General features: G+C 40.4%; 1 protein-coding gene across 2 annotated transcripts; it reads right to left on the bottom strand.

Annotated features, from left to right (window-relative positions):
• Positions 1 to 7,193: 7,193 nt before the first annotated feature.
• Positions 7,194 to 17,902, bottom strand: LOC310993634 (uncharacterized protein). 2 transcript variants are annotated; one of them, XM_083982045.1, is made up of 14 exons: positions 17,805 to 17,902; positions 16,426 to 16,484; positions 15,500 to 15,517; positions 15,221 to 15,253; positions 14,678 to 14,713; positions 14,505 to 14,543; positions 14,351 to 14,386; positions 14,187 to 14,234; positions 12,153 to 12,182; positions 11,295 to 11,333; positions 10,100 to 11,026; positions 9,402 to 9,458; positions 9,187 to 9,236; positions 7,194 to 8,326 (listed from the first exon to the last, which is right to left on the bottom strand). In XM_083982045.1, the coding sequence occupies exons 1-13, from the start codon at positions 17,813 to 17,815 to the stop codon at positions 9,226 to 9,228; spliced, it is 1,344 nt and encodes a 447-aa protein (XP_083838171.1). In that variant the 5' UTR covers positions 17,816 to 17,902; the 3' UTR covers positions 7,194 to 8,326; positions 9,187 to 9,225. The 2 variants fall into 2 exon arrangements, with proteins under 2 accessions (XP_083838171.1, XP_083838172.1); XM_083982046.1 differs by having other exon boundaries at positions 15,221 to 15,249; positions 17,805 to 17,823.
• Positions 17,903 to 18,102: the final 200 nt, after the last annotated feature.

The following is an 18,102-nucleotide window of genomic DNA, read 5'->3' on the forward strand; positions in this document are numbered from 1 at the left end:
TTCTTGCATGCATGTTGACGCCAGATGACGTCCCATGGAGAAACAGAGTGACTTAGAAGGAGCATTACGCTGAATGACTGAGTTCAAGCAGATGGGAGAAGTCCCAGAAGTCCCACTGAAGGCATTTTTGGCATTTTCAACCACCTGCAAGGGCGTCACTGTGCATCAAGAGAACAAGGGAACCAGGGCCTGGTGTTTGGAGTCAGGCACAATCTGATCTTTCTGATGCTTTTCCGATGAGAAGAATAGCTACTTATCAAATATGAAACCCAGGTTTCTTGTGGCCTTGGTTTGAGGATGACATAAAGAGGCAGTTTTGATATTGATGTCATGATGGAGAGACTGATTAGTATTTGAAGAGATAGTTCGAGATCTGTGCAGAGACTGTGGGCTTGTCTGGTGGGAGCGACAAATATAGTTGGGTGTCATCTGCATAGCGGTGTTAGGAGAAATCAGAGCTAATGACTATTCGCTTGATCAATAAATGGTTTCAACATGGCGTGTATGACTAATGGGGCACCACAGACCCATTAACTAATCAAATTAACTTTTTGACATTCTTGTTTATAATGCCCAACAAATTAGTTGGAGGATCATTCCTCTGACAGATGTTGACATCATCAGAAACCCCAATCTCTCCAAACTAAACTGCCCAATACAGAATGTAGTCGTTCGTTGTCAGGTTTGGCACAAGTCGAGTCCTTTAAGGTTGAGATGAGTCAGATTGAGTGGAGCTGAATCAATTCACTATCAACAGAATCAAGTCAAGTTCAGTTTGTGTTCTTTTAAAAATCAGTTTCATCATTCGATCAATGGACCGCATTTGTCAATTTGAAAACCAGTTTTCACCTACTCGGTTTTATTTGTCAATACTAGAAACACTCTTTCAGATTTATACTTGCATTTATAGAAACTAACAGGAAACTGCCTTTTCAAAATAAAAGACTGTTTCTCACACACGCATGGGCCTACCCTCATCCTCCTCTGACAGCTCCCCCTCCCCCTCCTCTGTGGCCTCCACCTCCACCTCCACCTCCTCCTGCTCCTTCTCTGGAAAGCATGAAAAAGTAAACTGAAATTAATTAACAAAATGTAAAAGTATATTTACTCTCATATGTAATTAACATGTCTGTGACATAAAGTCTAAGCTATATAATGATTTATATGTGAGTATTTTTACCCTCCACAGGAGCTGTAGAAACAGTTGTTGCCAGAAACACGACCATCCACACTATCAACAGGTTTCTGTTATGGCAGAGATGACAGCAGTAATCAGTACTGAGCTACACTGATCAATAACGACCACTGACAGATTTATGTCAGTGTACAATAGTCAGTGCACGGCGGCCATTACTACCGATGTTAGAGTCAACATGAATTAATCTTTTCACAATAATCAGTAGCCTACTCATCAATGCCAGATAGTCAATCAATTGCAGGGGGCACAATTTTTTGTCAATAGCCTACCATCCAATATTACCAATGCAACTTAATTTTGATCAGCCAACAGAAGATTAAAAACATTGTATCTCCAGTGCTCAAATAAGAGGCTTCAGCTGACAACAGTAATGCATGGAAACGAAGCTGAACACTGATTGGACAAACAGCCTGTCAATCAAAATCTGCATCCAGAGTGAAACACAAAGTTACAACAATAACAGATTTAAATCATATTTTGTTATATATATCACCACAGTACCAGTGTAGGACTACTGATGTACTTAGACCACATGACAATAGTGTTGTATTACTACAGCTGTGTTGTATTACAATACTGTTATATTACTGGCAGCACAGAGTATTACAGTACTGTTATATTACTCCATCAGAATAGGGTATTAATATCATTAGATCCAGAAACATAAATATACAACAGGATAACCAGCAATAGTAATACAAATATAGTAGCAGTGAATGTATAAAAAGCAGTTAAGCAGTATATGTGGTAGTAATAGTAGTATTAGTATTGTATACATAGTAGTAGTGGTAGTAGTACTCACGGTGGCAGCATGCTGCTGTCTCAGTTCCCCTGTTAAACTAAAGAGAAGCAGCTGAAGAGTTGCCGCTCCTCCCTCAAACAGTCATATTTATACAAACTGAGGGAGGGGAGGGGCTGCTCATACTACTACTGGGAGTACTACAAACATTAATACAAACACTACTGCGCATTTTAATACTACTACTGCATCTATTCCTAAACCAAAAACAAAAGAAATACTACCACTAACTACTGTGTCCAGGTAGTAGTTGTTGTGTTAGTGTTACTCCCATCATATGTCCTCCTCTGCAGCATGTATCCTCACAGGTGTATCCCATCATGCACTGGGGGAGGGGCAGGGTTTATCTGGACAGGTGACCCCCGTCCAGGGACTCCACCTGTTGTCAGTGTCAGAGCTGAGTCAGCAGTCTGGAGGACGACATCACTGCAGCTGAGTGATGTTTGATGATGATGATGAAAATCAAATATTCAAAATATACTGAACCAACACAAAATTGGCTGAATTATTACTATTATTACTATTATTACTATTATTACTTTTTATCTCTTGTCTCTATCCACAACATCACTTAGCTCCTGTGACGTCCTGAAGATCTGTCACCTTCTGCAGTGGTCGTCCTGACTTCACCTTCAACACATCGACTGATGGTGCACTGGCTCACTGACATCATCCCAGGTGACATCATCAGCTGGAGCACTGGCTCAGTGACATCATCAGCCTATAGACACGACTGTATCTACACAGACCAGCTCTCAAAAGCTGTTGTAACTCCTCCTCCTCCTCCTCCTCTCCTCTCCTCTCCTCTCCTCTCCTCTCCTCTCCTCTCCTCTCCTCTCCTCTCCTCTCCTCTCCTCTCCTCTCCTCTCATCTCCTCTCTTCTCCTCTCCTCTCCTCTCCTCCTCATCAGGTTTCAGATGTAATTAACTTCTTGGTTAAAACAGACTCGTATTGTTCAACAGAAACATGAGACTTTTCAGTTCAAAACAAGAATCCAGGAGAGACCTGTAGAGTTACTATAGACCACCCAGGTCTCACTGTTCACTTCCTGCTAAAACCCACTCAGATTGGTTTCTTACATTATTTCTTTCAAATCTCAACCTTTACAGTAACAGCCCGTGTACCCTAAACTGGTACTGGTGTCATTGTATCATTAGCAGCAAGTGTTACTGTAATAGTTGTTATGAGTAAACTGTAACACCTGTGATGTAGCTGTGTATAACATCTGCTACCTGTGGTCACTGTTATGCGTCACATTGCACTGCCCAGTGTGTCTCAGCGAGTAGAAATGTGAGATCTACAACTTGATAAATGCGTCCAGGCTACTAAGAAAATGTTATTTTACAGTGAGGAAAATAAGTATTTGATTCCCTCTTATTTCACTTTTTTAATTAATTTATAACCTTTATATGATAATATTATTTTTTAAATTTTATGGATATTCTGTCTCTCTCTGTTAAAATAAACTTACCATAAAGGTATAGGCCGTCCATTCCTTTGTGGGTGAGCAAACTTACAAAATCAGCGCTGGATCAAATACTTATTTTCCCCACTGTATGTTGAAAAACATTACCATCACATATGCAGCTTGTGAAATATGAATTAATATGAAGTCATGGTTTCCAACACGCTGATATCAATAGACAACATACCAATTACAACGACTGAATGTATGTTTTATCGCCCACAGATTCACATGGCACCAGTTACAGTCAAAAGCAGGACATCGTCAATGGCGAGGACAACCCGCCTCATGGCTCAGATGAATCTGCTGCAGAGAAAAGTCAGAGACTGAAACGAACCTGAGGCTGATTCAAGTTTCATGGCGAGAAAGAAAAGTCTGTTTCACCCCTGCAGTGAACCTTCACACTGTGTCAGAGAGAGGACACATATAGAGACGAGGCTTCATTACAGAGACCCGGAGCTGCCAGCATTCCTCTGTAATACATCCAGAACCTCCTCCTCTTCCTCCTCCTGGTCCTTCTGCTCTCCTCACATCTTGACATATATTATTACAGGGGAATATCCAGTGACTTATTAAGAACTATTGTATTCTAATGTCATAACAAAACCTAAACAACTCCCCCTTGTGGACAAACTAAAAAAAATCTGGTTCATTGTCCGGTCCCACTGCCTGTTAGATGGAGGTTAAATACTCGCAGGGCAAAAACACCATCTTTACTGTACCTGGACCAAACACAAACAGCACAAACATAAAAATCGTTTAAAAAAAAAAAAATCATGCACAATTACAATAAGCATAGCACCTGTATGAGATGATATGAAGCCAACTTTAAATGTTTATTAAACTGTTATTGACATAATACACAAAGATAAATCACACTTATTATTATTGTTATTATTGTTATTATTATAAGACCATTTACTAGTCTTAAAGTTGTAAGCCCTGTACATGTAAGTGTACACACACACACACACACACACACACACACACACACACACACACACACACACACACACACACACACACACACACACACACACACACACACACACACACACACACACACACACACACACACATCCTCAGAGTTTGCTCAGAGTTTGAATTTTTATAGATTGTGTATACAGATTGAGAATAACAGATTGGTTACATTAGATTGTGTATACAGATTGCTCATGACAGATTTCATACGTCAGATTGCCCTTATAGTGTGACATGCAAGAACACCCGGTGACCTTCTGCGCTTTTATTTTGAAGTGAGTTCCTATTTTCTGTGGGAATCAGGGCAGAACATGAGTCTGCATCCATCTGCAGCAGGACATCCTGAAATCAGAACCAAGTTGGAGCCAAGCTGGACTCTGGGATCAAGTCCAGAAGAGGAATTAAGGGCACTTTAAGGTATAGTTTGGTCCAGCTTGGTTCTGAATGACTGGAGCCCACCGAGACCTTTTGATCCTGATGTCCGACTTGTAACCGAGATCTGTGGGACAGTCCGGTAACAGGAACCCAGTGAGACTCAGAAAACACAGAGGAAAAGCTCCACAGACATAAAGTAAATACTACTAATGAATATTCATGAAAAAGGAAACAAACCCCAGTGTAGATTATGAACAGATTCAGGGGACACTTCTGAGTGTCTCAGGGCCACAGTTGTGTAAGACGCCTGATCAACACGGTCTGAATACGATCCACAAAGGTGTGAGCATGTAAGGTGAAGGTAAATATCTTCTCACAGATTTTGACGAAACTCACATGATCGCACACACACACGCACACACACACACAGTTGTATGTCAAGCTCGACTGACTCGCCCCTTGCTATTGGCCTCAGTCACGACCCCATTAACCAATAAGGCGTCTTTTTGAAACACACACCATTTATCTGGCAGGAAATATCCCCCCACCTCCAATGTCTCTGTTTCTTCTTTGTTAGTCAGTGTGTGTGTGAGTGTGTGAGTCAGTTAACCTCTGAGGACCTGCAGGTCAGTTTTCATTCATCATTTCAGAGAAACTTCATCTGCTCCATCTTTGGGCTCAGTCTTCCACACCACCAACCTGTGGCACCAGGTAATCTGACCCCCTGCCCCCTCAGCACACCTGTAATCAGCCTCAGGTGATCTGACCCATCCACAACCACAGGCCTGACAGTCGTCCACGTGAATGAATCACCAGTACAGGTGTGAAAATACTGGTCAACATGATGAATAACAGAAAGCAGATGCACTGAGCATTGTTGTGGACACGGTATTAACCATTATGTGTTATTTGTGCACATTGTTGTGAACATTTGTGAGCATTGTTGTGAACACTGTTGTAAACACTTGTGAACACTTGTGAACACTGTTGTGAACACAGTTGTAAACGCCTGTGAACAGAGTTGTAAACGCTTGTGAACAGAGTTGTAAACGCTTGTGAACACTGTTGGAAACACTTGTGAACACTGTTGTGAACACTGTTGGAAACACTTGTGAACACTGTTGTGAACACAGTTGTAAAGTAAACACTTGTGAACACTGTTGTAAACGCTTGTGATCACTGTTGTAAACGCCTGTGAACACTGTTGTAAACGCTTGTGAACACTGTTGTAAACGCTTGTGAACACTGTTGCAAACGCTTGTGAACACTGTTGTGAACACAGTTGTAAACGCTTGTGAACACTGTTGGAAACACTTGTGAACACTGTTGTGAACACTGTTGTAAAGTAAACACTTGTGAACACTGTTGTAAACGCTTGTGATCACTGTTGTAAACGCCTGTGAACACTGTTGTAAACGCTTGTGAACACTGTTGTAAATGCTTGTGAACACTGTTGCAAACGCTTGTGAACACTGTTGTAAACGCTTGTGAACACTGTTGTAAACGCTTGTAAACACTGTTGGAAACACAGTTGTAAACGCCTGTGAACACTGTTGTAAATGCTTGTGACCACTGTTGTAAACGCTTGTGAACACTGTTGTAAACGCTTGTGATCACTGTTGTGAATATTGTTGTGAAAGGGGTTAAACACTGTTGTGAACAATGCCTTGGACACTGTTATGTACGTCACTGTGAAAACTATTGTGAACACTGAAACTATTTGAACATTGCTTTAAACATTGTTGGGAACAGCTTTGTGAATATTGTTTTGATACTATTGTGAACCGAATGTGAAACCATTTTGAACATTGCTCGGAAGCTGTTGTGAATAATACTGTCAACATTGTTGTGAATATTTTGTTAAGCAGGGTGTGAACACATTGTTATTAACATTGCTGGAACAGAGGAATGTGGGTGAGCTATACACTTGACTGGAAAACTTAGACTTGGAGGAATCTGGTTTGTCCAGTTCTACACGGCTTCTAGAAAATGATGGTGGTGTCATTAAGACTAATTGCTGCTCGGTAAGGCCACACCATTTAGCCCCACCCACATAAAGTAAAAATAAGATAATCCGAACCTTCTGATGCTTCTTTTTCTTTTCTCTTCTCTTTCTTTTGAACTTCCCCGCCTTCATCAGGTGTAATAGTGACATAATCGTGTTATTTCAGGTAACACAACTCAGGAAATCTCACTGCTATCTGACCACATACAGTAAATCTATTCATACTGTTATTACAGACAGACTCAAAGATTTCATACACAGACTATGAATTTGATTTATTTTATTTAAACATGTTTTATTGTAAGTCCAATGCCCTTATGAATAATCACACACTGTTCAATACACTATGCAGCACAAATATGGAAAAATGCATTAAAAAAACCCATAAATTAACAACTGCTATATTACAAATTTGACTGATTATAATAATACAACACAAAAACGTATAAAGTATATAGAACTTCGCTACCTACAAACATTTAAAGATTTGTATAATCAGTTTCTAGATATGTAATAACTATTTTTTAATACTGGTTATTAACTTATAAGTGTGTAACAACTGGTTTATTGTGCTGTATATTCCGTTTATAAATGTGTAATAATTGTCCTCTAAAAGACTAGAATACAGCTGTGATCTCTGTGTTTGCTATTATCTTTCGAATGGTTCCTCCTAACTTCTTCCAGTCAACTCTGAGCTAACTCTGCGCTAATCCCTCCTGTGGAAACCGACTGGATAAAAAATAATGAACAAAGGCAATATAGTAGAATACCTGGAATAATGTACAGTATGTCTTCATAGAAGTTGGGACAAATACATTTGCACACATATAAGACAGTTTGTGTACCAATGATCTCAACCTTCACCGTGAGGCGTTCTGCAGATGTCCTGTAGAAGAACCAGACATGCTCCCTCTGCACAGTTCTGATCTCAAAGATGAAACAATATTTTACAGCACTGCACATTAATATCTGCAACAACAGTGTAACCTTTACAGATTTACAATAAAGACTCTGTTTCTGAACTCTGAGTTTCTGAAAGTTCAAACTTTATTAGCAATTCCTCTGTGTACAGACAATCATTTGTCTCTGACATCTTTGTTTTAAAAACAGTAATTAATGTTTGTAAAGTAAACGATGGACTGTATGTGCACACAGAGCAGATCTGAGATCAGCAGCTTTTTAGTGTTTCTGCATTAGACTGAAGACAAACAGACAGGCAGAGAGTGAGACAGGTTAAAGCACAGTATCAGAGAGGCAGACAGTTGATTGGTGGAAGAAAGATTTATCATTCATTTTCATCACTAAAGCAGCCAGAGACTGGAAAACATAGACAAGCAATAAGGAATGAGCTGAGGAATAAAGACAACAGAGGGTGGACAGCTGAAGTTTAGTTGCAGTAAGCTTGTTGTTGTTGTTGTTGTTGTTGTTGTTGTTGTTGTTGTTGTTGCTGTTGTTGTTGTTGTTGTCATGGCGACTGTATTCCACTGTGTGGTGGGCTTGGCTCTAACAGGAAAAAACACAGAAACCCGTGACTCGCAAACTGAGCTCAGTATCCGTCATGATCACGTCCCTGACCTGTCCTTCTAACAGCCCCTCCTGCAGAGGGATCAGAGCCTGAACAGGTCTGAACGGGGCCAAACAGTAGTGGCTGTACTCTGTTGTAGGGGTGGGCGATATGGCAAAAATATCATATCACGATTTTTTGAAAATAAAATAACGATCTCGATTTTATCACGATCTTAAATCGAAAATTGAAAAACAGACAATTTAGGTCAAAGAGCCTTTCTGAACAGATTTTAATGGGCTCTATGCACAGCTCCACTACTTCCTGAATTTAAGGCAGTTCCTTAATTTCCTGTCTTACAAAATTGGACAAACTGATTAATCCAGGTGTGTCTGAGTAGTCACAATGGTCAGACACACCTGGATTAATCAGGTTGTCCATGTCTGTCTGTGTGTATGTACGTACGTGCGGTGCGCCCGCACGCGAGAGAGACTGCAGGTGGAGGGGCTGACTGGCTGACTGGCACAGATGAGAGATAGTGAAACACTGTTTTAGGCAGGTAAGAAAGCGCGCCACTGCCCATATTTCACTGTAACTACATGCTGTAATCCTTCACGATCTAATATCATCTAATATCAATATCAATATCATATCGCCCACCCCTACTCTGTTGTCATCTCTGCGTGTAAAACAAGTCTATAATTAGGAACTGATCACTGGAAAACACCACAGACAGACTGAAGATGAGTCAGAGCCTGAGGCATATGTAACAGTATCATCTGCATAGAAACAGACAATGAAACTATGCATTTGAGTTTAAAGGTTTGTCTCCATCAGTCATGACAGTGTGTGGTGATACCTGGAGTTGTTGAGCTTCCACAGGTCAGAGGCTGGGTGGCTAAACCATAGCTGCAGGGAGAAAACAAAGATTAAAAAAGTTATTTTGGTTCATAAAAGAGGAAATAACCCCCTAAAGGACGGCCCCTCTACAACAGCATGATACAGAATTTGTCTCTGGAAGCTTCAGTTGTGACTGTGAGAGAGTGCAATGTCAAATTAGTGTGTGACCTTTACCCTCTGTGGTGGCTGGGTTGGAGTCATCAACTTGGTCGGATTGATCAGTAGTTGTTTCTGCAGCAAGAAACAACAACAAAATCCTCAGTTTTGTTGTTTATACAAAGGTTTCATTGTGTTTGGATTCTTCAAACTGACAGAATGACCTCTGAAATTGTGTCGACCCTTAGCACTACCTGTTCAAGAGTAGTTCTCTTGAATTTTAAAGGATCCCTGAATCCTTAAAGGGGACATATTATGCTAATTTCTGCTTCTTGACATGGTACCTTGATGTCTAAAAGTAATGTTAGTAACATGCTTTGGTCAGAAAAACCAAAAGATTGAGCACAGCTGGTTCTCTACACACCAGTTTCACAGCCCTGCTCTAAACGGTCGGTGTAGAACCTTCGCTCTGGTAGCTGAGGTAACCATGGGAGCGAGGGGTTGAATATTCACATCTGAAAATGTGTCTCTTAACAAGCCGTTTTAATTTCACCCGGCTTATTACATCACAAGCCGGGTGAAATTAAAACGGCTTGTTAAGAGACACATTTTCTTACTATGGCAGTTTACAAAATATTGACGTAATTGTCAAAACTGACGATTAAGGGGTGAGGAGGCACTCCGGGTAAGTGAGTTTTGCATAATATGTCCCCTTTAATGAAAACAAAAAGCTTATGAAGTCTGACATCTTTTGTGTATTGTCAGTCACAGTTTACCTTCGGTGGAGTCTGAAGTCTCCGAGTCCTCAGAGTTTGCAGAATCATCTTCACTAATTCCATCCTCCTCCTCTTCTTCCTCCTCCTCCCCCTCCCCGACCTCAGATTCATTGCTCTGAGACTCGTCAGACTCACCAGCACTGTCTGCGTTGCTGTCTGCGTCAACGTCGTCACTGTCTGCGTTGCTGTCTGCGTCAACGTCATCACTGTCTGCGTTGCTGTCTGAATCAACATCGTCAGTGGTATCGTTGCTGTCTGTGTCACCATTGTCAGCGTCAGCCTCACTCAGGACGTCGCTGTCGTCATTGTCCTCAAGGGCACTGTCATCAGTCACTTCGTCGCTGTCTCCCTCTTCTGACTCCTCCTTCTCTGACACATCAGTCTCTTCTGTTTCATCTGCCTCCTCCCCTACCGCTTTATCATCCTCCTCCTCCTCCTCTGCTGACTTCTCCTCCTCTGACACATCAGTCTCTTCTGTTTCATCTGCCTCCTCCCCTACCGCTTTATCATCCTCCTCCTCCTCTGCTGACTTCTCCTCCTCTGACACGTCAGTCTCTTCTGTTTCATCTGCCTCCTCCCCTACCACTTTATCATCCTCCTCCTCCTCTGCTGACTTCTCCTCCTCTGACACATCAGTCTCTTCTGTTTCATCTGCCTCCTCCCCTACCACTTTATCATCCTCCTCCTCCTCTGCTGACTTCTCCTCCTCTGTAGCCTTGCTGTCATCAGTCATCTCACTATCCCCCTGTTCTTCTGAGGTCTTGTCATCTTCAGGACTATCCTCTTCTTTCGCATCATCCTCATCCTCGACCACATCACTATCGTTCATCTCAGATTCAGAGTTTAGGTCAACGTCCTCCTCAGTTTCAGTGCTTGACTTGTCATCGGAGGCATCGCTATCCTCAACAGTTTCGGCGCTGTCAGTATCTGAGGATTAAAGATATCGCACAGGTATCGGTTATTATCTGTTATCATGTTGCATCCGTCTAGTCAGTCTTTATCCAGGTAGGTCTAAGGTTTGAATCAGTCTTGTACCAAAGAGTGACATGTGTGTTTGACCAGAAACACTTGGTCTCGGTTCGGTTCACTTCAGGGAGGGGTATGATCATGTGGACTGACTGTCCTCAGAGAGATATAAGTATTCTATATGTCTTTAATTTCAAACAAATCAGGTTAAACCCATTACGGCACTGACCGTCAGGGCCAGGTGTCTCAACTGACTCCAACGAGGGATCTGAAACAGAGAAGCAGACACATGATTACAGAACAATGAGTGAGTTTCCTCTCAGTCTCACGCTGCTGTTTGTTTTAAAGGGATAGTTCAACATTTTGGCAAATTGTCCCATTGCCATAATCCCTATAGTCATAGCAGTGGGTTTGTTATCTTTCATTGTCGGTGCAAGCTATTTTTAGAACGGCGGAGCAGAGCCGTGAGCTGCTCAGAGCTACGCTACGGAGGCTAATGGGATTTCTTGGTTTCCCTCATCAAACTCATCAAATACACAATCCAACAACTCCAAAACGCTCTGGTGGACAAGTTGTGACCTGCACATTCACCACGCTATGAGATAATAACAGAACGTTATGAGATGGAGTTGTTTTCGAGGCAAATACAGAGACTGCTTGCTGAAAAACTGCCCCCGACAGGAACGCACATCAGCGGTTTTGCATGAATTTACCTCAAAAACAACTCTGTCTCATAACGTTCTGTCATTATCTCATAGCGCGGTTAATGTGCAGGTCACAACTTGTCCACGAGAGCGTGTTGGAGTTTCTGGATTATGTATTTGAGGAGTTTGATGAGGGAAACCAAGAAATCCCATTAGCCTCCGTAGCGTAGCTCTGAGCAGCTCGCGGCTCTGCTCCGCCGTTCTAAAAATAGCTTGCAACGACAATTAAAGGTAACAAACCTACTGCTAAGACTATAGGGATTATGGCAATGGGCCAATTTGCCAAAATGTTGAACTATCCCTTTAAGTTCAGAAGAAAGAAACATGGACACCATCAACGTTAAATTGAAGGCAGACAGACAGGTGAATGGAAAATGAATTACCTTCTGTTGGTTCAGCAGAGTCGACATCAACTGTGGAGACAAATCATAAGGATGTGATGTGACGATGCCACATAGTGACAGTATTATACTGTCATAATATCACGTACACATACACACTGTTTACAAATGTAGGCATGAAACGACGTGATACTTGAAATTAGGGCTGGATATTGCCAAGGACTTCACGATACGATACGCATCACGATACTTGAGTCACGATACGATACGATATTGCGATATCCAAATTTTTGCGATATATCACGATATATTGCGATATTCTACGATATTCTACATAGTTCATTGAAAAATGTAAAAGGCATTATGCATCTTAAAATCCGAGTTATATGTACATCAGACGATAGTGATAATTCATGGGACAAACTGAGTCAAAACAATGTAATTCAAATTATCCATGCCATTTTATACAAGTGCTAGTTACAACAACATATTTCAATTGGATTTAGGTCTGAAACATGATTTATTATTTGAAAAAAAATTGAAAAAAAAAAAAAAAAAATTGAATTTTTTTTTTGAAAAAAAAAAATCGATATTTAAATATTGAATATCGATATCGTATCGCGGTATAACGTATCGCGATATATTGCCATATCGATATTTTTGCCCACCCCTACTTGAAATACAATTCAACACCGTATAACTTGAAGTGTTAGTGTTGTATTGTGTAGAAGCACAGGTCAATAGTGTTGGTAGAATAGAAAATATGATTACAGTACTTAGAGTAGTTGAAGCTGTAGTATCTGTAATAATAATTGTAGTATAGATAGTACTACAGTTGGTGTGTTCTTTTTCTGTGTTTGGGATTCATTAGTGTGAGATCAATACTTAATGATTCAACTTTTGTGATATTGCTATGTGCCGATCAGACTCCTTTGTGTTTATTTCTGCAGAGTCATGCAGTATATTAAAGCAGAAGTAAGCGTAATGTTTGTGTTAATATAAGTCTTAAATAGTTATATCTTTCGACGGCAATCACTTATACAGAGTGTTTGGTCTGAAACACGGGTCTGTCAGTCACTCTGGTCTGCTGTAAGCTGAGGAGAAAACTTTCCTTGTATCCTACAACCTTTATCCAATGAGGAGATAGAACGGCATAAAGGGCCGGTCCTCTCTGTGTGTGCAGCCAAGGGATGTGCGTGAATGTGGTGACGTAGGGACGAGGGCGGGGACTGCTAACTCCATCGGCTGACAAGAAGTTAGCCAAAACGACTGGATCGCTTACTTCTGCTTTAATAATGATGCAGAGGTTCATGCAGTATAAATAACAGCCACACCAGCCTCTCAATCATGTAAATTAAAATGTTCTTTCTTCTAAAAAAATAATGTTTTTGAATCAAGAAGTTCAGCTGATGACATTTTGTACAAATACATTCAGGAAAAGACGTTTGACAGCATAAAAACTCAGCAGTCACGTTGTATTTTCTTCTTCCTCTTCTCACCTATTGTTAATGTGCAAACTGTAGACTGAACTTTACTGTAGTTATTCCTACAGAAATTGTAGCAACTGCCCACAGGGAAGTAAAAGACAATAACATATCAGGTTGTCGATCTGTGAACGAAACACCTTCAGTCCAGCAGGGATCTGGAAAAACATTTCCTTGTCTGTTTGCGAAGGATGTATGTTCCTCATTCTTTCTGGGGTTTAGTGTGAGTTTATTTCCTCTCAGTCTCACTCTGCTGTTTGATTAAGGCTCAGATAACAGAGGCTCTGATGTAATCAATGTAAAACGACAAATAGAAGAAGGAAGAAGGAAACGGAGAGTTTACGTTCAACCTCATCTGCAGAGTTGATGCTGGTGTTATCAGCAGAGATTAAGAAATACATGTCGATGTTTCACACACATCATGGCACATGGTCAGTAGTAATATTGACAGGACAGATGCTGAAAGAGTCTCTTTGTGGTGGTTCTGTGTCTTTTTGTGGTGGTTTTGCCTCTTTCTGGCCTTATCCTTAATCGTTCTGCTCAGTAACCTGCCTCCGATCTGGATACCAAAGACTGAAAATGTTGTTCTCACCATCAGCGCTGTCTGGTTCCTCCAACATGGAGTCTTCTCCATCACTGTCTGAAGTTTACACACAAAAAACAACTGTAAGAAACTACAAGTGTGAAATAAAACATGAAAACAAGGAAATGAGACATTTAAACTGTATCGTAATTAAACAGATGTGAAACACTGACCTGGTGAATCAGTCGTCTCCTCTGACTCTGGGGGAGCTGAAACGCACAGGCGGGGAAACAGACAGGTGAAGGTCAGATCACAGCAGGCAGGACATTAGACAGGTAAGGGACAGACAGGTCAAGAAACATGAAATGAAACACGCAGGTGAGTTACCTTCAGTCTGTTCAACGGAGTCGGAGCTGGCAGGAGTGTCTATGGAGGCAAACAGATATGTACATTTAATAATGGCACAACACACACTATATTTATACTACATTATATAGTGTGTGTTGTGCCTTTAATGTGTGTATGCCGTGTGTGTCTAGTGTGCGTGGTGTTGTTGTTACCTGGCTGCACAGTCACAGGTGCATCTGTTGTTCCTCCTACAACAGATACAACAGAGGAGATGTAACAGCAGCTCCACACTCGTTTTTATCTTTCACTGATTTGTCCCTCAGTTTGAACTAAATGTAACACACAATCTCAACCACAGCGCCACCATCTGGACTCGTTTTTCATGCAGCTATTGGGCCACCTACACAGTTCCCATTCATTCATTCCAGCTCACAGCAATTTGAGCCAAAGCAGCTGCTGAATACTAACAATAATGATGCTAATAATGATAATAATAAGATTCTCCAGTGTCCAGTCGCTCTCTCCTGATTTGTCTCTCATTCTCTCCTTCTCCCTATATATATATAGGCATTAAAAAAAAAAAAACTATATGAAAATAAATAATGATAATAATTACACAAGAACTACAACAACATGAGCTATGTATTATTATTATTATTATTATTATTATTATTATTATTATTATTATTATTATTATTATTATTATTATTATTATTATTATTATGTGTGTGTGTGTGTGTGTGTGTGTGTCTTACCATTAAGGTGGGCCAGCAATGCTGCACTTCTGTCTGAATCGAAACAAACACACATGTTTTTTTTAGTTTTTAAAGCAATTTTTTAAAGAAACAAACACTTTGTCTCAACAATCAACAGTGAACTGTGGCTGTAATGACCTGTGCGTCCTCTAGAGGATGCTGTCACTGCTAGTCTGACCTAACAAATCTGCTGCACTCTGATTGGCTACTGCAACTTTAAAGGACTTTAAAAAAAAGTTTTTACTGTAAACTTTAAAACTGTAAATGGTTGATATTTACCAGCATCTGTATTTCCACCTGCAACACAAAAAACACAAGATTAGAGACAAGTGAGATATATAGAGAGAGTCAGAGAAACAAAGAAAGAGATTTGGTAAGAGACGGACAGACAAGACAAACACGACAGACAGTCAGAAAGAGAGAAAGAGAAAGAGTCAGAGAAACAAAGAGAGAGACAGAAAGAGAGAGATTGAAAGAGAAAGAGAGAGTCAGAGGAATAAAGAGAGAGAGAGAGACAGACAGGCAGTCAGAAAGAGAAAGATTGAAAGAGAGAGAATCAGAGAAACAGAAACAGATAGACGATGTGTCATCTCTACATAATTTCTTTGTTATGTTAATTTAGTCATTGATGTATTATTAGTAATTAAAAAGTAATAATTTATTAAGCCATTATAGTTAGACACAGTCTTTGATTTTAGCATCAATCCAGCAGTCATTGAAATTTAAAGACAAAACTGTAAATATAGGGTTAGGGTTAGATGTCTCCTTATAGTTTTATCTAATCGATTGATTGTGTATTCATGTCACAAAAATGATTCAGTTATTCTTTATAGGGGATTACATCATCTTATGATTAACAACAATAATCAGTAGTAACAGACTAATAAAGATATTTTACAGCCTGGTCAGATTTCTTTTTTATAACCTGGACACAGACTCAATAAATATGAATTATTGTTACTGTTAAATATTAATGAAGAAATGACAAATAACTATAAATCCAAAATTTCTCACAAACAAATCAAGATCAATTTATTTGCACAGTTTCCATTCAGGACAACAAGCAGCCATCTTAAAATGGGAGGGGCCATGAGCTGGCGACCAATCAGTTCACCCGGTGCGTGTTCATGTGGGACGAGGTGATTGGTCGGCGTGCTGCTACACAGGTTCTCCTGTTATTGATCACCTGTGACGTCACTGCTTACCTGGTACCGGAGCCGCCCGGGAAACAGCAACAAGTGCAGCAAGCAGCAACACTGCACACCTGTAACACACACACACACACACACACACACACACACACACACACACACACACACACACACACACACACACACACACACACACACACACACACACACACACACACACACACACACACACACACACAGAAACAGAAACTTGCATTAGTTTTAAATTTGAAGCAAATAGGTTGATTTGACTGTAGCTTCTTTGCATTTAGTTTTGCATGCTGCGTACAGGAAGAGAGAAGGACCAAACTGACTACAAAATATTAAATAAAAGTCAACATTAAAAAAAAAAAAAAGTAAAAAAAAAAGTCAAAGCTTTCTGTCTTGGACAACAGAAATCTCAAAAATATTAAATTATGAACACAAATAACAAAAACTGATGGAAGAGTGAAGAATATAAATGAAAAGAACCAGTGAAGAAGGTAAATAATAAAAATAATGGATGTAAATTATCTAAAAAACAAAACAAAAGAAGAATAAAGATTAAAAGATTGCTGTCAAATAAAGCCGACAATGCGGGGAACATGGGCTAAAGCATAACACGACAAAGGTAAAGTGATGAATGTCAGGTGTGTGCTGAGTGGCATGTGGGTGAAACCAGTCTTTAGCCTGAAGGGGTTAAATGACTTTCTTTCTTTGTGCTTCCTCCACAGGAAGAAAAAAGAAAAAAGAAACAAAACAAAGCGTCTGTTCTTTTCCAACGTATAGAGAGAGAGAGAGAGAGAGAGAGAGAGAGAGAAAGGAGCTGCGAGAGCAAAAGCGTCTCGGGTCCTCACAGGAGACTGAAAAGCTTTAAGGTTCATAATGAGAGTCGAGTGTCGGGTGGAAACCCAGAGAAGAGTTGCTGCTTTATCCTGAGTCCTTCTGCGGGACCGGCCCACAGCAGACACACACACACACACACACACACACACACACACACACACACACACACACACACACACACACACACACACACACACACACACACACACACACACACACACACACACACACACACACACACCGGTCAGCAAATAAACACCTATACTGTTGTCAGGCCTCGACACCAGCACGAGATTGTTGAAAACATTTAGTTTCATTGTTGTTAGAATTAGTTTCAACATAAAGTCTGATTCTGAATCACATGTTAAAAAAAAACTTTAGGTCATCAGGTGTTTGTGCTGCAGAAAGTTCAAGGCTCAGATATTTAGCTGATTATAGCAACAGTGAAAATGTGACAGAGACGTCGACCTGCAGCTGTGACGTAGATTAAATGTTTTTTTTTTAAATTTTATTTACCTCTCAATCATTAGAAATAAAATCCTGAAGTGAATCATGGACCTTGAACTCACCGTGGGAGCATGATGTCGTTGTTGTTGTTATTCAGCAGCAGCAAAAAAGAAAACCCAACTCAACTTAATGGAATGAAATTGACGAGTTTGTTGAGTTTCTGAACTCGACTGATGAGAGCAGCAGGTTTTATACTCAGCTCCTCCTCCACCACCTCCTCCTCCTCCTCCTCCCCCTCCCCCTCCCATCACCATACTGTCTGTCCACACTCACTTAAACGCTGTTTGATCACTTCGACTGATTCAATCAATTTCAGATAAAGGTAAAAACGACCAGAACCAGCAGCTGCTATTAAATCCA

Source organism: Trachurus trachurus (assembly GCF_905171665.1).
Source record: "Trachurus trachurus genome assembly, chromosome: 11".
Taxonomy (NCBI): domain Eukaryota; kingdom Metazoa; phylum Chordata; class Actinopteri; order Carangiformes; family Carangidae; genus Trachurus; species Trachurus trachurus.